This window comes from Elephas maximus, chromosome 4 (genome assembly GCF_024166365.1).
Source record: "Elephas maximus indicus isolate mEleMax1 chromosome 4, mEleMax1 primary haplotype, whole genome shotgun sequence".
Lineage (NCBI taxonomy): Eukaryota > Metazoa > Chordata > Mammalia > Proboscidea > Elephantidae > Elephas > Elephas maximus.
In genome coordinates this window covers 127548624-127573025 of record NC_064822.1, presented here as the reverse complement: position 1 = coordinate 127573025, position 24402 = coordinate 127548624, and the positions used below count along the sequence as shown (strand labels likewise).

General features: G+C 41.3%; 1 protein-coding gene across 5 annotated transcripts in view; it reads left to right on the top strand.

Moving 5' to 3' along the window:
- The first annotated feature begins 11642 nt into the window (after positions 1-11642).
- The window catches only part of GRIP1 (glutamate receptor interacting protein 1), a 791276-nt gene continuing 778516 nt past the window's right edge, over positions 11643-24402 (top strand). For 4 of the 5 annotated variants that reach the window (XM_049883804.1, XM_049883798.1, XM_049883799.1 and 1 more), the window contains exon 1: positions 11643-12378. In XM_049883804.1, coding sequence (XP_049739761.1) covers positions 12321-12378 — 58 coding nt within the window. In that variant the 5' untranslated portion in view covers positions 11643-12320. The remainder of the gene's footprint in view (positions 12379-24402) is intronic. The other variant, XM_049883802.1, reaches the window with a different exon arrangement.

The following is a 24402-nucleotide window of genomic DNA, read 5'->3' as shown; positions in this document are numbered from 1 at the left end:
TCCTTAATTTTTTTAATTGCCAGGAAAGAATAGATTCTAAATTGCTGTAGTTCATCTTTCAGACCTCATTGTGCTATTCTCACAATGTGCATCACAATGAAAATGTCTGACTAAGGTGTTTGAATCCAAGTAAATACAGAAAAAAAAATTTTTTTTTTTTTTTTTTTAAATACAGAAGCTGTATGTAAATCTGCTGGTCGAATCAGAAGAAAAAGCTCCGAGGAGTCATTGATACTTTCTTTCATCTGAAGTGCCATTTTCTCTGAACATCAGATAACATATTGATTTTAGTGTACTCCAATTCTCAATTTGCCATAAACCATGAAAACCTTAATGACTTCTCCAAAGCTCAAGTGAGAAACAATCAATTTTCCCAGTAGTTCAACTCTGTCAAAATTAAAGTGCCATTTTAACGAATTTTTCAGACATGTTGGTTGTACATGGCAGCAGTTTAATCCCCCAAATCTTTCTTTTACTGTTGCAGGGAAATTTTAAATATATGCCAATTAAATAGGGAGTTCAAATATCTTAACCTTTAAGACGTGAAAATGCAAGGCACTTTACATGGCATTTCTCTAGAGTTTAACCTAGTGCTGAACCTACAGTAGCTCTGAGCACAACTGTTGCAGAATCATTCATAATAAAACAGTCAAAATTCATCAACTACTATCCTTGTGTACAGTGACATCACTCCCTTTGTCGTGGCTGGAAGAATAACAAAGAGGCTGTCCTATTTCGCCACAGGTCTAATGTCTTACCCAAAATAACCGTTGTGAACACAACCTCTTTGAATTAAGGCATTATTTTAAAAGTCACAGTAAAAATTCCTGGGAGGAAAAAAAGATAGGAAACTAACCTGCTTCCGTTTGCACATTAGTGATTACTAGCGTATTGGCATAGGTTAGTTTTATCAGATTAGTTATCTGTCACTTAGTAAGCAGAGATTACAAAAGGAACAGGTGCCATTTGGGGGCGGAGGAGAGGAAGTACAAAAGGTCTCTATCTTGAAGTGACATTGTGGAAGGCTCCAGGAAGAAAGAGAACAAATAGCAGTGATGAAGAAGAAGGTGCTGAGAAAGGTTGGCTGTTCGAGTTCACCTGAAGATGCCTTGAAAGAAAGGCCTGGGAATCAATCTACTTCCAAAAAAGCAGACATTAAAAACTCTATGGAGCATAGTTCTATTCTAACACTCATGGGGTCACCTTGAGTCAAAATTCACTTGACAGCAACTTTGTGTTTGTTTGTTTTTTGACAAGGGTCAGAATTTGAAAGGCAAGGGGCAGCCTCAAAGTAAAATGACTAACAAAAATAAAACACTAGAATATTAACTGGAACTCTGCAATGAGTTAAAAATAGAACTAAATTACAGATAGAGAGGATACTGTAGTCTAAGTTTCATTAGTAGAATATGGACTGCACTTTGCTAAAATGAAGTTCAGCAATATTGCTTGCTTGGTAAAATTCAACGTTTGGGCCGTGTGAGAATCTACTGTGACCCCGAAGAGATACCTTCATGACGTATCACTTAGCGTCTGTTGGGGATTTTTTGTTTTGCTTTTCTGCTTTTTTTTTTTTAATTCCACCACTTGAGTTATAATGTAAAATTCACTTAATGACTTAGTGAATTTAGGAATGCTGTCTTTCCTGAAACTTCTTTGTTTATAATTTTCCCTTTTCACAAGCCTGGATCTGCTACAGTCCATTCACAAGAAGGAAGCATTTTCCCTCACATACAGACTAATTTGCAATTTGGCCTGTTTCCTGTTAGACTTCAGGGTGACTGTAGATAGTCACTTTTTAAAAAATAATTTGTTTTATTTTTGTTGTTGTTTTTGTTGAGAGTATACACAGAACATACACCAATTCATCATTTTCTACACGTACAATTTAGTGACATTGATTACATTCTTTGAGTTGTGTAACCATCCTCACCCTCCTTTTCCAAGTTGTTCCTCCCCCATAACATAAACTCACTGCCCCCTAAGTTTCCAGTTGCTGTTATCAATTTGACCCCAGGTAGACAGATTTTAAAAGAGTTCAATGCTCAAAGCAGACATTCTTTACTGGTTTAGCTAAACTACTGCTTAGTTTTGAGAAGACTCCAGGAGATATTTTTGGTTTAAGGTTTAAAGATTATCTCATGGCAGTGGTTTCAAGAGTTCATTCACCCTCCATGGCTCCAGGAAATTTGGATTCCATGAGAATTTGAAATTCTGTTCTGTATTTCCCATCTCTTGATTAAAGGTTCTTTTCTGTAGAATCTTTGATGAAACCATTCAGTAATGATAGCCAGGCACCATCCAGTTCTTCTGGTCTCATGGCAGAGAAGGCAGTAGTTCTTCATGGAGGGAATTAGTCTCACATTCCATACTTTCCTTCTATTTATGACTCTCTTTCTTCTGTTACTCCAGGCAAATAGAGACCAATTGTTGTGACAGTCTCATTTTTTTTCTTGCTTATCTTGCCCACTGTTCCTTACAATTTTGAAATAAATCCTTTGGTTGCCTGGTAATCATTCATAGGCATTTGCATAGTATAGGTCTTTTCTCATTTCCCACGGGGCTAACTGCATAGTACAGCGTTAGGGTAATTTCTGAGTCAAGCCCTAGGAATTCCTGCTTCTTCACTTACAAAATGCGAGTTGGTATTTCTTTTTGGAAGCTGACCTGCCTCACAGATTCTAGGAGGAGCTGACTTTTTTATCATTCTGAATTGAGTGCAGTTATTTCTTCCCCTATCTTCATTTCCAGCTACACTGTTTTTCTTAAAGCTTAGGCAACTGTGTGGGTGGGCAAATGGAAGGGGCTGATTATCATTCAGGACATAAATAAAAATCAAGAGGCAACTCAGTTATCAAATGCAAGAAAGAAAATCACATCATAAATCTTGTAAGTTATTTCCCATCTACATAACCGGTAGCAAATATCACTTGTAGTGCTTAAATAATGTAAATATAAACTAGGAGCGACTCTATCCATGGATCTTAATGAAACATCGTATATAATAAATGTAGAATGAAAAGGCTCATTGAACAGATTTTAAAAAGTCAAAGAGAATATAAACAAATGCTCACACATGCATAATACATATGTGTCAGGTGCTTTGGTGGAATGCTGAGACGAAATTTGCAGGTTATAAAAATAAATAAGCTTCCAAATCCCTAAGGGGATTTTTTTTTTTTTAATCTTTTGATACATCAGATGGAAACTGATCTGAGGCTGGGATTCCTGGGGATTTCAATAGATTGGCTGGCCTGGGCCCCCATAGCAAGTGTGGAAATGAATGTTGCTTAGTGATAAGTTAAAGGGGAGATAGATTTGTCTTCACAGAATGCTTTGTTCATACTCTGCTGGGACTCCCTGCAATTATGATATAATCTGTTTCATTTCAGGTGTTCACTCACTGTTACTCTGAAGTAGGTGAGTGAGCACTATCTTGTATTTCTTACATAGGTGGATAGCGAAATCCTAGAAAACTCACAGGATTTGTAAACGATTAGGCTGACAGAAACGAGAATGAAATTCAGACTTCCAAATTTCCAGTTCTTAGCCCATTCGCTACAGAATTGCTTATAGATAATCTAATCCCAGACTAGCTTAAGAAGAAATCTCATCTTCAACCATTTGTTTCCATCACTGTTTATAAAAGCTATACTTATTAAAAGTCCTATTAAATACATATTATTGCTCTTTTATAACAACTGAAAAATATAAAACTGTGTTAAAAAAGGAAAATTAAACCTGTAGATGATGCTAATGCCCAGAGAGAACATATTTTGATATATTTCTCCCCAATTAAAAATACTTCGATTTGTATTTTCTGTACATAGAGTTTCTCATTATCTAGGAGGTTGTCTGTAGTAACAGCAGTATTTTATGAACTATTAAGAAAAAAAAGAAAACACTGCCAATAAACTATGAAATAACGCTTCACCACTTAGAATTATTATTTTATACTTTTTTTTTTACTTATTGAGGGAAGTCCTCTAGACATAAAAAAAACATGAAATATCAATATGGAGCTTACATAGAAAAAATAAGTGAAATTAATTCGTTAGGTATTAGTAAAACGTCACATTCAAACTTCAACTCTTCTGACTCACTGTATGATTCAGCCTCTTCAATATTTGTGTTTTCCCACACAATCTTCCTTTCTCTCTGCTAGATATTGGTGATGCAGTATTTCCTGAAAGAGTGTTATTATCTCCAGAACGTGCCTTCAAACTGATGTCCCCCAACTGCAAGTTTTAATACACATACACAGGCAATGAAACTACAATAAACATTCTGATTTTAGACATGTAAAAATATTTTTAAAAAAACCATGCAGCTTTGAATCTATGGAATATAGTATATGTAACCCTCCTTTTTGCTGAATTTTATATCTGCTGTCTTTTAAAGTCATGATGATTAACGGTTTCACAACAGTCAACATGGCTTATGTAAACAATCCCCTACCGTTGGACAGTTAGGGCCTTTTCAATTTTTTGTCATCGCAAATAAAGATTTGATAAACATCTTTAAGCATAAACTTTTATCTTCATCTTCAATTATTTCCTTAGGAAGAATTTCCAGAAATAGCTTGACTAGGTGAAATGTGTGTATTTCCCGTATCTAGTAAAACCTGCAAATGCCGGAACCTGTGTAAGGCGGAAACCCATCAGAGAAGGAAGTCTCAAATATTTTCCACTAAAACGAGTGATAGAAAAGTGGTAAGACAGCACCCTGTCAAAGGCGGAAAACTTTCAAGACCTGGAAAAACAAGGCAGTCCCGGGGAGTTCCGGTTCTCACAGGTTTCGCTGTATTGCCAAGCTGCTTTGCAAAATGATTGTATCAGTCTAAAAAAAAAAAAAAGTATGCTGACCAGTAGAGTAGGTGAGTGCACAGGGTTTTCTAGTCAGTGGTTTTCACTACTCATCAGCAGTATGTCTAAACTACCTCTTGACCAGCCTAAGCTTTCCTTTCTTCCTTTGTTTTTATTTATCACCTGCCGACATTATAAGTAATTCCTTTTCCTTTTTAGTGTTTACTCCTTTACCGATCCTATAAATTTCATCCGAGAAAGCTCTTAGTCGTTGCTTTGTCAATCTATACCAGATGTAGCTAGCTGCCTCAATTTCTCCTCTAAAGTCAGTTCCTTAATCACTTTATCACTCTAATTTTTTAGGTACTCAAGGGGCTAAACCTGAATTCATTATTAGAAGCTTTTCTTCATGAAGGTAGAAACCACCTATTTTCCTTGAGATACGCTTATTTACACCTAGTCCCCTATTCGATTAGTCATTTTTGCTCTGGTTTGTAATAATAATAATAGTCATTGTTCACCATTCTGACCTAAAAGCTTTCTTTTATACGTATTTTAAAGCCTTATTGAAAAAAAAAAATTCCATCACTAGTGCATTTATGACCTAGGTCTTCTTGATCATTGGAGATTTGTTTAGGAGGTGAAAACTATTCAATGTTCATTCACTCAGCAAGTATCCATTGGGCATGCACCATTTATGAGGTGCAATGCCTGGCGCCTGTTGCAATGCCAAGAAGCATAAGGTACATTCCTATGATGAAAATTATAGCATCTAAAATTTATTGAATTCTCCCTATGTGCCAGGCATAGCTCTAAATGCTTTACATGTAGTAACTCATTCAATCTGCCCAAGCACACTATGAGATTGGTCCTATTATTATCCCCATTTTACAGATAAGAAAATGAAGGTAGGGAGAAGTAAATAATTTCACATGATCACACAGTAAGTGGAGAACCTGGGACTTGAACCTAGACTCCAGAATCTGCTTGCCTAACACTTAATTCCCTATAGAAACTTAGAATACAGATAAGACTTACACATAAGCATAGATAAGGCTCATACACAACATACAACCAAACCAAAAAAACCAAACCCATTGCTACTGAGTTGATTCCAACTCATAGCAACCCTATAGGACAGAGTAGAACTGCCCCATAGAGTTTCCAAGGCTGAAATCTTTATGAAAGCTGACTGCCACATTTTTCTCCCACAGAGCAGCTGGTGGGTTCGAATCACTGAGCTTTTAGTTAGCAGCCAAGTGCTTAACCACTGCTCCACCAGGGCTCCTTCTTAGCCACAACAGTGTACTGTAAACAAAGGGATATGGTAGCACAGAGTGTTGAGGAAATAAGATAAACCAAGATTCAGAGAAGAGCTAGAATTTGAGAGGGCCGTAAAAGATGAGAAATGGTTAGAAATGAAAGTGGGTGCAGCATTCTTAGTAGAGGTAGGTGGTTCAATGTGCGGTGAAAAGATAATAAACTTTAGAACTCTCCACTCCTGGGTTCAAATTCTGACTCCAGCATGTAATAGTTGTAAGGTAACTTCTCTCAGCTTCAGGCATGCAAACTATTTTAGTTCTGATAAGCAAAGATATAAAGGTTTGGAAGCACATGATGTGTTTAGGGGATGGAGGTAATGCAGGGTAGAGGGGGTTTAAGAAGGTATTGGAGGGTAGTTTAAGGAAGGAAGGAATGAAGGAAGGGTATGTGCGCGGAGCAGACTGGCAGAAGACATAACGGGAAAGGTCTAAGCCGTTATTGGAAGATTGAAGAGAGTAGAAAGGCAGTTTGGTGTTTTACTTAAAAGGGAAACAACATCAAAGTTGAAGGTGGTGCAGTTTGGAGAGAGGAGAGGCTGAATAGCTGAACCAGGAGGAGGCTACAGGCTTGCCCAGGAGAAAGATAATAAGTGCATGAATCAGGCAGGACAAAGTTCACGGAAAATAAGAGAGATTCTAGAATTATTTTAAGGGTTGATTCGAAAGAACTTGGTAACCAGTTGGAGATTTGGGATTGAGTAAAAATGTTCATCAGGTTTTTTGCCTCAGGTGTCCAAAATGATGATGATCATTCCTTTTACTGAGGCAAGTTGCAGTTTAGTTGAAAACTTGAGTGTCAGGAGTATCGATGATTCTGTGAAAAGTTTGAATGTAAACAGAAAGAGAATGGAGATTTTAAGCGTTAGTAACCCTAATATGGAAACCCTGGAGGTGTAGTGGTTAAGTGCTACAGCTGCTAAACAAAGGGTTGGCAGTTTGAATCACCAGGCGCTCCTTGGAAACTCTGTAGGGCAGTTCTACCCTGTCCTATAGGGTTGTTATGAGTCAGAATCTACTCCACGGCACTGGGTTTTGGTAACCCTAATACTCTGCTAGGAAGGTAAATCTTTTTTATTAACGCTTTCCTTTCTTTAGCAAAACTTAAAGTTAATTATATATTAATGGAGCCTTCATCTCGTGTTTACCAGGGACCTCTGTCTTCTTACTGGGTTAAGCATTCCTTTGAGAAATTGATGAAAGCTATGGACTTTCTCCTTAAGAGTGTGAGGCGGGGGGGCATAAACATATATACAAAATTTTGCATATACTTTTAGGGAGCTCTTGTATTTTTTGATGTGCAGCTCATGAATTCTAAGTCTGCTCTATGTAACTTTTTTCCCCCAATGCATTAATTTTTTCAGCTACAGCTAACTACGTATCAGGTACTGTGCGAAGTACCTTGCTATATAAGCTCATTTAGACCACGCCACAATGTTGCTATATCAGTACTACCTTTTAAATATTGGGAAACACATGATTCAGGTACTGTGCTAAGTACATTGCTATATAAGCTCATTTAGACCTCGCCACAACGTTGCTATATCAGTTAAAAAAAATATTGGGAAACACATGATTCATGAGTTAAATAAAGAGCCTGGCCCACAGAGCTCCTAAGGGGTAGAGCAAGGAATTGAACATAGGTCTGACTCCAACCCCTATGCCCTGCATTGCCACTTTTGAACACATTCTAATATTTCGCTTAGATGAACTTTTTTTTTTTTTTGCTTTTACACCCAGGCCTTACTTAAATTATTCATGTTATAGCTAGCTTCTTCTCCCTTGTTTTCCATTTCCCGTTACGTTCTCTTAATTGAAGATTTTAAAGTGAAAACAACTTGGATTCATTCTGTTTCCTTTCTGTTCTCTTTATTCACCGCGCCCCCGCTGAAGATAAACTATCCAAGGAAACTTCTTTCATTTTAAATGTTCAAAGAGGGCTTTGCAGCTAAAAGTGAGTTAACAATATCTAAAGGACTCCAGGGGTACCTGCTAGGAGTGCATATTAGGTGTTAAAAGGGTTTCCAAATTCCCTGCATGCAAGAGAAAAGAAGTGGTAGTTTTTGGTAGGAGTGGTGAAACTTTCAGGTGTCTGGTTAGTATGCAGTGTCTGTGTTCCTAAAAAGTCAATTCACGATTAAAAATACATATGTTGTGGATTTTTTTTTTAGGCCCTGGAGCAATCCAAGACAACAGCTGGGATTTTACATCTCCTGGGGGACTCCTCAAAATCCCGAAATTCAGTCCCAAGAAGTCATAACACTCTGTTAGAGTGAGGGCTCTGTGAGCAGGAGATGGAAGCTCAGTTATCAGAGCACAAAGGAAATGAAAGGGAAGCCACTCTTTCTATCACACAGATTTTCAGTTCTTTAATGGACTGAGTGTATCCACATAGCTTGACAAAGATGATCAAACAGTAAAATTAAAGCTTTTAGTTTACAAAATTTTTTTTTTTTCCTTTTCTATCAGGTAAGGGAGGTACTAACAGTAAAAGAATGTACCTTATCCCTTTATTTTGAGAATTGCAAACAGAAAAGGAGATGAATCAGGGCAACTTTTAGGAGTCTATCTTATGACCTCTGCAATCAACTGTACACCTTGTTAAGGTAAAACAATTAATATTGAATTATGTAAACCCAGACTGCAAAGCCATTCAAAATCACACAAAAACCTGGAAAAATTTCAAAAAGGATCACAAATTCTTAGTGTAAGTGAAATGGTGTCTAGAAACAGACATTACAATTGCAGCTGAAGCTGTAGTATTTAGAGGACCCTGATTTTCAAATTTAATAAAGGAGAAAGATATCTTAGTGACTGGTAGATTTCTTCATAAAGGTCCTGATAGTCCTACAACTTCCTTGAAATAGATTTATATATAAGATGCTCTGAGTATGAGATGACTTCACACAACAGAACCAAATATATCAGACATAAGTGTTCAGTGATTTAGTCTTTTTTCTGGATTGATACTATCAAATATCTCAGCAGCCTCATCAAAAGGATTCATTAACATCTATTTCCCTGGGGTGGTGTGGTAGGGTAGCCCAAATGAGGTTAAATTCCATCATCATTGACCATCATTTACTTAGTGCTTACTGTCCTTGGCTTTGGGTGACAAAGAGGTAAGTCATATTTCCTCTTGCCAAAACTAAGAGCCTAGTTGGTAACTTAGGTGTAACATACAAAGATGATACAAAGCATTGGGTATTGCTGAAGGAGTGTTTAGACAATAAATGTTTTGAAGTGGAATACATTCCTTAAAGAGTTTCTTTACCTGTCTCAGTTGTATACTCTGTAAAATCATACTTGATTATTAACAGACAGGGGAATGTATAAAAATTATTTTGATCTTGCATTGTTGCTAGCTGCCATCAAGTAGATTCTGACTCATGGGTACATTATTACAGAGTAGAACTGCTTCATAGGGTTTTCTTGGCTGTAATCTCAATGGAAGCAGAAAGCCAGGCCTTTTTTTCTGCAGTACCATGGGTGGGTTTGAACCGCCAAGCTTTAGGTTAGTCATCGAATGCAAACGGTTTACGTCACTTAAACTCCTTCTTATATCCCTAGCTCTTAGACAAGTCTAACACATAGTAGGGATTTCACCTATCTGGGCTAAAATACTATTAATGAGATGACAGTTGTGAGCTAGAACTCTCTTTCAACTATAATCTGTCACTCATCTTGGCAGGACAATTACACTGCTAGTTGCAATGTAATCATATGTGTGTGGTTCAGTCAATACCAGTTGAGTTTGTAGGTCTTCCAGAATTATGCTTGTTTCAATAACCACACACATACAAAATGCTATATAAACCAAAAAGCCAAGCCCGTTGCTGTCGATTCTGACTCCATAAAAAAAAGTAAGCACGGCCAATGTTGCAGTCATTGCTACATATCAAAACCTAGGCCTTTGCCTGTATACATCCACCAGCTGCCCTGGTCATAGTGAAGCTGGCCTTGTTCTTTTGGGGGAATCAATGACAAATGCCTTTATCCAAATGAGGTGGGTGAGTAAGTCTTGAAACAAAGTTAGAACAAGACTAGAGACTTAAGGAGTCTTGTTTATTTCAGGATGGAGGGTGACCCATTTAAGTGCAATAGGTCCAACATTTATACTGATTTTCTGGATTTTACTTCTCAGAATCTGGAAAGAAGATTTGAGCAGCTCAGACAGGACTTTTACTAATAACTCCCCGCACTGGTTAGACTCTGCCTTTTACTTAGCCCTCCAGTTCCTTCACCCTTGAAGCTTCTCGGCCAGGGCCTCTCCTTTGCTTAGGACAGACAGCCACTTGTCTTTGGCAGCGGAGCCATCTGCAATGACATATGGTCACCCAACCACAGGGCAGCAGCAGAAGCAAACATCTTTGCCTGATAAGACCGCTTATGCAGTGGCAAGAAAAAGAGGATTCTATCTTTCCAGCTTCTGTAGTTATTACATTTCTCCAGCTGTATTATTATGTTTCCAAGGGAAGAGAAAGAAAAGGCTGGCATGAGCTGTGTCCTCAGTTTGGGAGTGCAAACTGCAGTTCCTTCTGAGGCCAAAATAAACTGCAGGACAGACACTCACCACAGTGCAGAGGTTGGCCCCCAACAGCTACAAACCAGTAGTCCTAGCCTTCCCACTAAAACCAAACCCACTGCCGTCGAGTAGACTCTGACTCATAGCGACCCTATAGCACACAGTAAAACTGCCCCGTAGAGTTTCCAAGGAGCGCCTGGCGCATTCGAACTGCCGACCTGACCTTTTGGTTAGCAGCCGTAGGACTTAACCACTACGCCACCAGGGTTTACATCCTAGCCTTAGGGCCCCCAGATTCTTTGGTCCACATCAGACACTCACGAGGTGAAGACAGGTATTATCTAGCCAGGCCCCCAGCCTTGAGGTAGATGGATGTCATATCCCCTCAGGGGACACAGTTGCCAAGTGTCATCCGGAAGACTGTCAGGACCCCCCCGCCCCAAGCATTTTTATTTTCAAACCACAAGGAAGCGCCCCCATATCCAGGCAGAATCTTCCAGGCTGTACTGTAAAGCTCCCCTTCCCCCCTTATTCTCTGATGCTTTGAGCCTATGACAAGCGGAAGAAACTAACCATAAAACCTGATCATAAAACCCTCCTTATACTTGAAGACAGCGATTCAGTATTCACTCAGCCAGTCTCCTTGCATCACTTAAAACAAAAGAGGTTCTCCAGTCACGCCCCTCCCCTCCCCCCCCCCCCCGCGCCGGCAAAAAAACGCTTTCCTAGGACCAGCGTTGACCATCTCCGAAGTTGTTATTTCCCTTAGTTGAGGGCAAAGTTAGCGAACCCGTAGCTGTAAGTCTCAACTTCGAAGAGGGGGCGACAGTGGGGGGGGGAGGGGGGAGAGCTGCGAGGAGGAGGGACTAGAGGGAGGGATACAGCCCCCTACTTCATCGAGGTCTTAGCCTAAAACGGTGGTAGCTGCCAGTTTGGATTTGGGAGGGAGGGAGTGGCGGCTGTGGGGGAGCGGCGTGGGCTCCGCACCCGCGGCTCTGTGCCAGCGAGGTACCTGGCGGGCCAGGCGCGCCTGGCAGGCCGACCGCCCGGGGCGCGGAGGGTGTGAGCGCGCGCGCCCCCTTCGTGCCCGCTCAGCCTCGCGCGCGTCTCAGGGGAGGCTCCGCTGAGAGGCGCCCGGGGAGCCCGCAGCCTCAGTTCTGCCGCCGGTGGAGCTTTGTGCGGCGGCGGCGGCGGCTCCGAGTCCCACCTGCTGGCGGCGGAGAGACAAGGAAGGGGAAGAAGGAGGAGAAAGAGGAGGAGGGGAAAGAGGCGGCGGCGCAAGCCCACTCCTCCCGCCGGCGCCCACCTCCCGGGGGCTCCGCAGTCCCCCGCTCTCGGCCTGCTCGCGCCCCCCGCCCGGCCGCCCTCCCCGAGGCCCCCGCCCCCGGCCCGGCCTCCCGCCCACACCGCGGCAGCAGCTGCTGCAGCTCCTCCGGTCCGGTCCGGTCCGGCCCGGCCGCCGCGCCCGGAGCCAACGGCGAGTTTGAGGCGAGCGCGGAGCGCGCGGCGCCGCCTCGATGTGCCCGGGAGCCGCCTCGGCGCCCCAGCCCTGGTGAACAGCCCCGAGCGCGTTGCGGCCGGCCCGAGAGGGCGAACGAGGAGGAGCGGCGAGACCCGGAGAAAGGGAACGAGAAAGAGCGAGCCCGAGAGCGAGCGCCAGGAGCAGACACCATGCCCGGCTGGAAGAAGAATATCCCCATCTGCTTGCAGGCGGAGGAGCAGGAGAGAGGTGAGTGAAGCGACGGGGCGGGGAAAGGCAGGGAAGGGGCGTCTGGGCCTGGGGGCGCCCAGGGTGCCCCCTCGCCCCCGGCTCCTTCCCGACCTGTCCAGGGGCGGGCGGGGGAGGGGCGCCGCGCCCTCTGGGGCCGCGGGCGAATCCAGGTGGTGTCTTGCGAACTCTGGGCGGTTTATTTGGGGGGGGGGTGCGGGGGTGGGGAGGGCAGGAGGAAGGGTGCTGCACCAGGGAACTTCACGCTTGAGGAAAGATTTTTTGGCTTGGACTTAGGGGAAACTCCACCTTCTCCAGGGCCCGCTCGCATGTGGAGCCCCCGAGCGACTTTCTGTGGGTGGGTGCTGGCGTATTGGTGGTGGTGGTGGTGGGGGGGGGGGTCCTGCAGCCTTTTCCAAGTTGAGTTTTCAAACTTTCCTCCTCCTCCCGCGGCCGCCTTCCCGGCGTCCTCGCCTCAGGCTAGGCTGCCATGGTGCTGCCAAGCTCAAAGTTGCTGGAAATTCATAAAGGAGGAGGAGGAAGAGCGTGGGGACGGGAAGGGGGCGCTGCCGCAGGTCTCTGGAGGAGGAGAGGAGAAGGGAAAGGTTGTCTCTTGGCTGAGGGTCTGGGGCTGGCAGTACTGCCTGGGAGATGAGTTATGCCTCAGCGCAGTCCTCGCTGTCAAGTTAATACCGCAGGACTGCGGGCTTTTCTTAATTACTGTCTATTTTCTTTGTAAAAGCCTGCTTTCCAGGCCAGGGTGCTTGTAGACCTTTTGTGTTTCAGCGATACAAGTGTGCTGGGCACTTTAGTTTTAAGTGACTTGCAGAGGATAAGTTGAAGGCCTTTTGCACCTTAAAGGTTTGGTTCTATTGAGGCCATTTTATGGTGTTTAGTTTGTGCAGAGGTTGGCCAGGGACTTCAGCTTGGTAACCTGGATATGATATACTGAGTGCACCAGAATTTCCTATACAGGCCCCATGGGGGCTAGAAGAGTGTATGCCCTGGCCCTGCTGGCATCCAGAGGGACCCTAGCTGGCAATGTCCACCAGTTTATTCTTCTGCTCCTCCCACCTGGCCTGCCTTAGCTTTCAGGAATCTGCTTTAGAATTAGGTAGGTTTCAGGATGCAGGGTCTCCTTGGGCTATGGCAACAGTCGGTGCTGAGGTTAAATGGTGCTGCATGGGTGGGAGGGTGAGGAAAGCAGGAGGGGGCCAATCTGTTGTGTGAAGAAAGCGGAGTTGTCAGGGGAGCTTGAACCAACAGCTTTGATGAGCTGGTATGGCTGGTGGTTTGGCTATGGGGCATGTCGAAAGTTTCAGGGGTTTGTAATGACGCTTACCACTCGGAACCAATGTTGATTTCCAGTTTTTCTCTAGGTGGCACAACCTGTCTTTGGTTTAGATCCTGTTTAATGACTCAGGGAGTTCATCCCTTTTTAACCACTTCCTTATTAGATACATTGCACTGATTTTCCAGCACACTTTCTGGCAGGTGACCTTATGTTTACCCACTCCAAAGGCACCCGGGCTTTAGAAATATTGCTGCTTGTTCCTTTAGTAAACTGTATCTTAGAAGTTGCAAATAGCGGTACTGATGATTTATAACCAGGTAGAAGCACTCAATGTTAACATTCTGTCAGGCATGGAGTGTCTGTCCTATCAACTAAATGTCACAGTACACTCGGCATTAGATGTATCAGTTTGCTTTTAAAAAAAAAGAAAGAGTGCTGCCAGCAAGTTTTATCAGAATGCTAAAATGGGTAGGTTTTTGGATTGTGACTAGCTGTACTTGGATGTCTTTTAGAAATATATGGTAACTTTGGAAGATGATTGCCTAATCTGCTTGGTGGAGATAAGACTGAAATTCCTCCAGTGCATAAAAATCTGAGTCGAATATTGGATATTCTGCCTTATCTCCTCCAACTGGAGCAAACAGGGAACGTTTGTTGCTTGGTGTCTTTTTTCACTTTAAAGGATTCTTGTTCTTGCTTATATTATGAGATGCTTTCCTAAACAATTAGATTTTGTTCAGTTGTGCCTTTTTTTTTTGAGGTCTTGCTTTTTAATTTTTTTTTTTGAAATCTCCTTGCCCACCTGGTGTTTGTGTTTGTATTTCAAGAGTGTATGTGGGTGTTGTTGTGTATATATGTATACAGTGTATATATGTGTATATGTATATGAATGAACTGAACTGCTTACGTGACTTTTATTGCATATTTCAGAGGACACACTTGAGCTTGGCTTGTCCTTTTGGAAGAATTTAACTGAAAGTGAGGAGCAATGTTTTCTATTTGTATTTGAAATTGGATTATATTGACCTTTTTCCTTAGAACTAGAAAATTTAAGTGATTCAAATAATGTTGAATTAGGTCTTTATTAAATATAAACAGAAAGATGAAACTGTCAGGTTGGTCAAGAAAATAGTGAATGTAGAGGAAACAAATACATTCCTAATTTTATCTGGGGATAACATTGACCAAAAAGTCAGCTTCTAGTATCTTACTATTACTGTTAAATTCTAAGGCTGGTTGTTCTCATATAAAACCAAAACCAAACCCAGTGCCGTTGAGTTGATGTTCCTATATAAAACGATACAGCCATTGTTATTTCCACCACCCTCCCAATTTACATTTAAACATTCTAAAACCTATTATGGAGAATACTCTAGCATAACATCTTTTCATGTAGATTTTATTTAGCTAAATCTTTTCATGAGCTTAGCACAAATTAGTGTAAGATGCTAGTTCTTTAAGGACCATATATTTGAATGAGTATATTTCTTAGCATTGCTCTTTTAAAAATGCTAATCTTAACTCAGAGATTGAAGGAATGAGCTTTATTGGTATTGTCACATATAAAGAGAGATTTGGCTAATCTGTATAATTTTAGACAGTATGTACACACTATTCGTAACTTCGGTTCGTCTTGAAGGCTTTTGTCAAGATTACACTGAGTGAGCTATTGCTGCTGCCCTGCCCGCGGTGCTGAGCAGAGAATCCGTGACATATGGGTTGTTGCAGTCATGTAGTCACTTCTAAAATGACATGTTAAGACTTACCCATGTATGATGACATGCTATTAAAATTCAGGGCACATTTCTCTGCCCCCCCCACCCGATTTTCTGCCTGAGTTGCTAAACCCAATCCATTTAGAACCCCTGTAATACACTTTTGGGTGAATGTTTTGGGAGATGAGAGATGATGCTGAAACTGTTCTATTTAATAAAACAGTTGTTTTATGTTTGCTTCTTAGCTGACCATGTATAATAAACATATAATTTTTGAAGAAAATTTCAGTATAAAGGGATAGGTGCCTTTTTATTGCATTGTAGCTTTCCTTCTGAATTGTGTGGTCTTGGTTAGCAAATGTTAATTGCAGTTTAAAATGTGTAGTAAGGATATGTAATCAAACATCCTGCTCAGGAAGACACACACACACAGGGGTGTGTGTGTGTGTGTGTGTGTGTAGATGTACATGTGTGTAATATGTATATATATAGATACTCAAACGTTCTTCTGGAATTTTTTATTACTGGGTAACAGAAAAATATTGTCGTTTTCTCTAATTTTTATTAAGACTGAATGAGTATATGAATATTATCTCATATAGATGTGATAAATGCATTTTATGTAAGCATGCATATTCACCATGGGACAATGTATGCATTTTGTATGTCTCACATCCCTCACCTTTTTATTCTCATAAGTTTTGGAGATCTACAAGTGAGCTTGAGAACCTCTCTTTGGACTTCTGTTGTAGTAATTATTATATCTGGATTTTTGCTTGTATTTTGGCAAATGACAGTATTTGCATCTCTTGAGACATGAAGGATTCACTTTGAAAAAAATCTGAGAAAGCATGGAGGATTTAAGGAGTGTGTCTTCATTACATCTTGGTCATTTCCCACATCACAAAGAGATCTGGTGGGGTAGGAGCTATGCCACAACTTGCTTAACCAGAAGCCAAATTTGAAATTTGGGTTTTAAGGGGGAGTAGTGAGGAGAAGAGCAGAAATCCATACTCATCAAGAGTCTGCTGTGTGTCAGGCACTATTAGAAGACCCACATGTGTTACTTGGTACAGTCCTTACAACGTGCCTGTAAGGTAGGTATTATCACTTACTCTGTCAGATGGAGAAACAGGCTCAGAGAACTAATGAATTTGCCTAAAGTTTTAAAGCCAAGACTTAGAGCACCATTATCTAAGGAGATAATTTAAAAAGAAGTTGTTACAGTTTCAGAGATGAAGTTTCTAGCATTATATTAAAATTACAGCATCTTATTTTTTGACAGAATTTTAATACACTGCCACCAAATCTTTCATTAAGAATTCACCAGAAGATTTCTTCAGTTATACGCACTGGGGAAATGCTTCCGAAGTGTATTTTGGGATTTTGACAGATTTTGCTGGATAGGTTTAATAGCTCGAAGAATAACAATTTAAAACCCACCATATTTTTGAGTAGAGTTATTTGACTAAACTTAAATAAACTCATTTAGATGAATGGCTTTTTCTACCAAAGACTTGAAGTAATTATATAGTTTTTCTTCTATTCAAACAGTATTTGCCATGGAAGCAAGAATTAACAAGAATTGGGTGTTCTTCCTCACTGTGATGGACAGGAAAGTACTGTATTCTTAATAGCCATTGTGCATTTGCCCTTTTGCCAACATTTTATTTAATTAAAGCCATCCATCTGAACTCTCAGCCTGGCTACCTATCAGATGGCCCAGTGGCCAAACAGAGGAACTTCAGACCATGTTTTCTTCTGCAGCAACCTGATTGGCTTCTTTCATGGACAAAAAGAAATTTCAACTTATATTGGTAAAGAAAGTGAGACTTGAACCTTATGGGTTTTTAAACTTAGGCAGTGTGACTGCAGGCATTTAGGATTTGATCAGTTTATTTTCAATTACAAGAGCTACAGCACCATGTCCAACAGAGTGGGCCATTCAAACTCAAAGCCAAAATCTGGATTTGAATCTCTTGTTTTATCTTTTATTTAAGTTTATTTCTTATTAAACTCCAAAGGTTCCCTAAGTATAAATATAAGAAGTTATCAATACAAATTTCCATATTCAAGAAGCCTACTTGTTTAGGTATGTCAGTGGCCAGAGGGTGCTGTCAGTTTTATGGAAAAGTTTTAAATATGTTGAGAATTATAATGCATCTGATTTAATTTCTTACTGCCTTTCGTTTCACCAGTGATTGAACTGTAAACACCAAATTAGGTGATGTTGAGTAGAATGTGGAGAAGACAAGGGTTGTGTTTTAGATGAATTCCTTAGTGCGAGCACAGTGACTCTTACAAGAGAGTTGAAGTCAGACAACATTGCGTTTAAATCTACTGAAGCGCTTACTAGCTCTGTGGCATTTTAACTTCTTAAAGCCCTTGTTTTCTCTTTAAGATGGGGACAAGGAACATTTTCCTCCTTGAGTTTTTGTGAGGGTTAAATCAAATTAACAAATGTAGAGAATTTATGAAAGTATCTTGCATGTAGTTCAGGGCTCAGTAATGGCAAATAACCGAGTTGTTATTTTTATGATATCTTGATCTAGACCTATTAACTTGACACTTCAGTGTGTCCTGATGATTAAACTGTTTATTTGTTTAAAAATCTCATAAACTCGTAAAAAGAAAGTTCTAGAGTTTTGTGAAAAGCTACACTGAAATGCAGTATCTTATGAGGCCAAAGATGTTGATAGAGTGGTCCAACTCTCTTATGAAGATGAAAATGCTCCAGTGCAGGGGGAAACGTGTCCAAGGGCACATCTCACATATTTAGTAAACTTCTGTTGATCACTAACTGCCACGATGGGTGTTGGGGATGAAAAGATCATGGTTCCCTTTTCTAAGGGGATTATTAAGTAGAGCTGTAGAGTTATGAATATGAGAGCTAACCCCAGTACCGCCTCCTCCGCCGGTACAGATAAGTGCTAAGGGAGCAGAGTAGATGAGGTGACTGTGCTGAGGATAGGTGGGAGGAAGGAAGCTACTGAGGCCAGCGATCAGAAGAGGTGGCACAGAGGAGGTGTTAAAAGACTTGAAGAAAGGAGTTTAGAAGGTTGAGAGGAAATGGGGGGAGGAGGTGGTGGGAAGGCAGGGGGTGCGGTGTGTTCCAAAGCATTGTGGAACGAACTATTCTAGGAGCCACTACTGGTTTCTTCAGAGGCTGGAGTGTAGAATGTGAACATGTGTATGGTATCCCACAAGGTTGGTAAACTGGGTGAGGGACGGTGAGACTAGAGAAGGCCAGATTCTAGAGGTCTTTATATGCTAGGGAAACCCTGGTGGTGTAGTGGTTAACTGCTACGGCTGCTAACCAAAGGGTTGGCAGTTCGAATCCGCCAGGCGCTCCTTGGAAACTCTGTGGGACAGTTCTACTCTCTCCTATAGGGTCGCTATGAGTTGGAATCAACTCGATGGTACTGCGTTTGGTTTGGTTTTTTGGTAATATGCCAGATTAAATAGAATTGTACCCAGCAGGTAATGAGGACTCATCGAAGGACTTCCAATAGAGGAGCTACAGGATCAGATTTGCATTTTAGAAAGATCATCTTGGTTTGCAGCATGGAGGAAAGTTTGGAAGAGAGGGACTGGAGGGGCTGGGGATCAGGTAGGAGGCTATTGCCCTGTTCCAGGCCAGGCAGAGGTACTGAGAAAGAGGACTGGGTGACCAGGAAAGATGAAGGGGTAGGTCTCTGGTTCAAGTACTAATTAGACCTGGTGTCTTGATACAGAATCTGGTGTTCTTTTGAGCACATACTGCCTTTTCTTTACCCAAAAAGAATCTAAGAGGAAAAAAAAAAAAATCTAGTAGAATAATGTAAAAATGGAGGAACACCAGGCTGGGTCGTGATAACTTAATGTGCACAAGTTTTTTCTTTAAACTGAAAGAAAAATGGTAGTTATTTCATAGAAATGTCTTCCCTGTAATAGAATTTTACTAGGTGTTTTTTTAATTATTGTTTTCTTAGAACAACAACATTTTTATCTGTGAATAAAGCATTAATATTTCCTTACGCTTGAGTCAAAATTAGAAAACCTGGTTAAGTCCTCTCTCAGGTGTTTTAGCTCTTTTCATTTTTGGCATAGACTGCCCCTCGGGACCTTGGTTGTCTCATCTGCAAGGTTAGAACGACTCTTGGCCTGATGATCTCCTGGAGTGATGTTAAAAGGTAGAAGTTACTGTTTTATTACAATGGTGAGGAGTTGTTGAAAGACTGAGGACTGAAGGTTGGGTAGAGTCTTAAAGTACATATGTCTGCTTGCAGGCCATCTTGGGATGGGGGTGTTATTTGCATAGCTTCTGTTTCACAAACTAGAAATTTTCATGAAAAAAAGTCTTTAATTCTTATTCTTCTAAAATGAAGTTCAAGGGTACTATGAGATCCCCCCACCAGGCTCCAGTTTATAACAGCATAACTCAAGTACTGCAACTGAATTACAGTGGCTGCAATGGTGCACAGTTCCCAGAGGCAGCCTCTTTTCCAGGCTGTAGCTGGGAATGTCCAGCTCAAATGCTGAGTGGACTTTGCTGCTCCCTGTTCAGTTTCTGCTTCTCTCCAGCTCAGACTTCTGACCTCACTCCAATATCCAAAAGCCATTATTTCTCAAATTGAAATCAAAATGGAGCCCTTTCACAGGGAAAAAAAATTTCTTGCTGATTTCCACCGCTGACTCCATTTATTTTTTTCTTAAATATGTACTCATGTAAAACTAGGTGTAAACTCCTGATGCTTATAGCCCTCATGCAACCACAAAGCCGAAAAGGATTTTACAAATGAAATACAAACAGAACTATGAAACAAAATCAGTACATTCACATGAACAACATTAATTCCATGTGACTTGATACTGTTTGCCTAAACCAAAATCTCCTTTTACAGGGTGAATGTGGTACTGTGAAAAGTAATGCCATCACTGTTTTTCTCTTTGAACTCCTGTGAAACCTTGGTTTTAGCAGTATGATGTCACTTGTCTTCCCCGGGCATGAACACATCATTAACAGAAGTCCTCTATTCTCATTTGGTGGCTTCTCCCCTTTCTCATGAGTTTTCCCCTTCCTTGTCCCCAAGATGGTGTCTGGGTGAAGGGCATTTTGTTCATTGTGTGACTCTCACTGAATCCACTGCTTTAGAGCTTGGCACCCTTGGTAACTGGGCGTTGTGCCCTGGTATCCAGTGAGATGAGACTCTTCCCATTTGGTCTTTTGAATGTCATCCTGGCAGCTGATTTGGATGTCTTGGACCTTGCCATTATGTCTGGTCATGAGATCCTTGTAGTCCTTGACCTTGTTGAAACCGAGGCCTTTTCTAGTGTACCAGTCCTATCAGCATTTCTATATTCCTCCTGGGAGCCAGGGAACTCTTAACTGTTTTCCCCAGATCATGATGGGGTTTGTGGGATTGTAGGAGGTGCCCTTGGTTCCACCTGCCTAAGGGACCTTCTGTAGATGGGGTTTGTGGGATTGTAGGAGGCGCCTTTGGTTCCACCAGCCTTAGGGACCTTCTGCAGATATCACTACTCTGTTACTCAAATGCTATGTTGAATGTCCCCAGTGTAGCATGTGCCAAATAGGGGACCTTCATACTAGGGGATGAGGGTTATTAACTGGATGTTCATAGATTCCTTCAAAGATATGCAGGGATTAGTTTCCCTCTCCTGTACCTGTCAACAAGTTTTGAATCCTTTCAGGATACTTACATCTGATCTTTTACCTCCCCTTCCCCACCATTTTTTCCTTCTCTACTGACTTCACCTGTCCCAGATATCTGAAGTGGCTTAAGTGACTTGAAAACTTAAAAGTAGAAGGGATAAGGGTCCGAAAGGTGAATGAATGATAATGGGGGAAAGAAGACTTCTGTTCTCATCATTAGGTCGGCACCCCACTTTAATATCCAAATTTCAGGGAAGAAAGAAAGAGGGGAGAAGTGTCAAACAGCCCAGAGGCAACCAGCACTTCCATCCATTTCTGAGACCTGCTGATAACTGACATTTCTAATAAGATCCCAGGTGATGCTAATGCTGCTGGTTAAGGGCCAATTCTGAGAACGACTAGTAGACACAGAGTGACCCTATCTAACAGAGTAGAATTGCCCCATAGGATTTCCAAGCATTGGCTGGTGGATTCAAACTGCTGACCTTTTGGTTAGCAGCTGAGCTTTTAAGCACTGTGCCACCAGAGGCCCACTAGTAGAGCAGTGGTTCTCAAAATTTATTATACGTAAGGCTGACCTGGGGATCTTGTTAAAATGTAGATCTGATTCGGTGTATCTAGGGCGGCAATGCAAATTCTCAGCAAGGGGTTCGAGCTTGGAACAAACTGGTTCAAAGCCCTGAAGGCAACACAGCTTGAAGATGGCAAGTAATTTTGACCAGTACCTATTACGGGTCTACCATGTACATAAACCTTTTTCTTTTAGCAGTTTTCCTGGAAATCTGCTGTTTATATTTCATCAGCAAATGTGTAAGTATGAGAACTGACATATTTCTTCTCACAGTCTGGTAGTATAATTGCAGTGAGTATTTTCTATCAGATATTGATGTATTTTAAGGGTTTACTTTGTGTTTTGAATAAAGATGTTTAGAATAGATAACTGTATGTACTAAAGACTTCATGTATGAATAGTTTTAGCATTAATACACCTTTTGATTTTTTTTACTGTTGAAGTGCTAATTTATTTTCACAACTGTTGACTACAGCAGACAATATGAAAATATGATACAGAGATAATTTACCAGGATTCCTGTCCTTTTTAGGTAGAGTTCATCATTTGAGAAAAAGTTAATGTAGTTTTCACTCTGGCTAGTGCATTAAAAACAAAATAAAACAGTAGCCAATAGTATAAGTAAACATTCAGGTAATAACATTATAGGTGTATATTTGTTTGTTCTGGTATATAATCTGTAACTAGATTTCCTCTTTGATGCCTTCTGATGTAAGTATTTACAGGTCTCATTGCTGATACTCACAAATTCCATTGAAATAGACTGAGGGGAGTGCACTAATATCCTCATGAAATGAAACTTGGATAGTCATAGAATTTCTGCATTGCCCTCTTTAGAAGTGTTAGGATTGTTGACTAAAAGAGAGTGACATTTAAAATTGGATTTTTTCAGATGAATTCAAGTGTTCCTTTTTAGGTGTATAATTTTCTAGTTGGGCAGAGCACGTTTTCATTAAATGAAAATCTTGGATAAGGCGATATAAATTTGCCTTCTTTGTTACCATTTCACTTTCTTTCCTGTAATTTTAGTTAGGAGAATGAAAATTTGCCAGGCTACAATCAGACACCTGTAGTGCTACATCTGCTGAGAAAGCACCTCATCTGCTTTGCGGGTGAGCTGAAATCCCGATATACACACAAGAGCTCGAACAGTAGCCCTTAGTTTTTACCAACAATCATATGCAATTATCGAGTAGCTTTATGATTTGGGCTCTGCATTCAATGGCTGCCTTTACTCAAACCTTCCACCATAGCCCCCTGTCTTCATATTGAAAATGTAGGAAGGACAGGAACAGAAGTTCAGTCAATGGTTTATACAATGTGTCTGTAAATATTGTCCTTCAGGTCTGGAAACGTCTCATTTTGAACAAAGCGTGCTGGGGTGGCTTTCAAATATGACCCCAGAATCTGACAGTTTGGCCATTGAGGATTGTGTTCCCTCCGTTTGAGTCTGGACAGGCTGGCTACTAGTTTAACCAGTAAAGTATGGTGACAATGACACTGTGTGACTTCTGACGTTGGGACATAAAAGATGATGCACCTTCTCCCTTGTTAGCTGGAACACTTGCTTTTAGTGCCCTGAGCCACCATGTGGCTCTCCTACCACAACTACCTTGGTGCTGCCATGCTGTGAGGAAGCCTAAGCCACATGGAGAGGCTGCGTGCAGGTGTTCTGGTTGGTGGTCATCCCAGCCCAGGCACCAGACTTGTAAGCGAATGGGCCTTCAGATGACTTTAGCCTCCAGTTGTTGAGTCACCCCAGCCTTTGAGTCTTCACAGTTGAGGTTCCAGACATCATAGCATTCTTGCTATACCCTGTCTGAATTCCTGACTTTCAGAATCCATGAGCATAAAAAAATGCTGCCAAAAGCTGCTAAGTTTTGGAGTGATTTGTTACACAGGAATAGTAATTGGAAAGATGCTGTCTGGCCCCATTTTGGGTTCCTATCCCCTCTTCCACGGTGGTCTCTGGAACTTATTGTCCATCTTCAGCAAAACCCCTTATATCCTCAAACTCATCCATTAACTTTTCTTTCACCTTCAACCTCTAACTGAAACTTGGCTCTCTCTACGGCATTGCTTCCTCTTCCACCCTCTTAGGTGGTGGTAGTTTTCTCTCACATACTCTGAAGGAAGGGTAGAAGGTCCTCTTTGCTGCTTCCAGACTGTTCTCCTTCCGTCCTTTCTAAAAATCCCCAATTTTGAATCTCATGCCATCTGACCCCTCCCACTGTTCCTCCTTTTTACAGTCACTTGAACTCCTGGCTCACCATCACCTGTTCTAGTACTGTTGTGGTCATAATTCTTGGTGATTTCAGTATTCATATAAATTATCCTTATACTTTCTTGTCTTCTCAGATCTCTGTCTTCCTCTCTTTAAATTGTTATATCCTCCACTGTACCTCACCTGCTCATTCCCACAGCCAAGCCGTAGACCAGCAGTTCTCAAAGTGTGAGACCTTGGGGGCTCCCTGAGATGCTTTCTGTGAGTCAAAACTATTATGTAATAATACTAAGACATAATTTGCCTTCTGTGTACTCTCATTCTCTCAAAGTGCACTGGACAGATTTCCAGAGGCTACATGATGTGGAATGACGTCTTCCTTCTGGCAGCTCATGGAATGTGTGCTTGTATAGTCTTGGGTTTTAAAATATTTTGTTTTTAATTTCTAAAGATATGGTAAATATTGATAGGCAAAACCTGTGTGAAAAATACTCTTTGGGGTGGTCTAACTTCATGCTGTAACTGAAACTTGGCCCTCAGGGAATTGCTTCCTTTTCCACCCTCTCAGGTGGTAGTAATTTTCTCTCA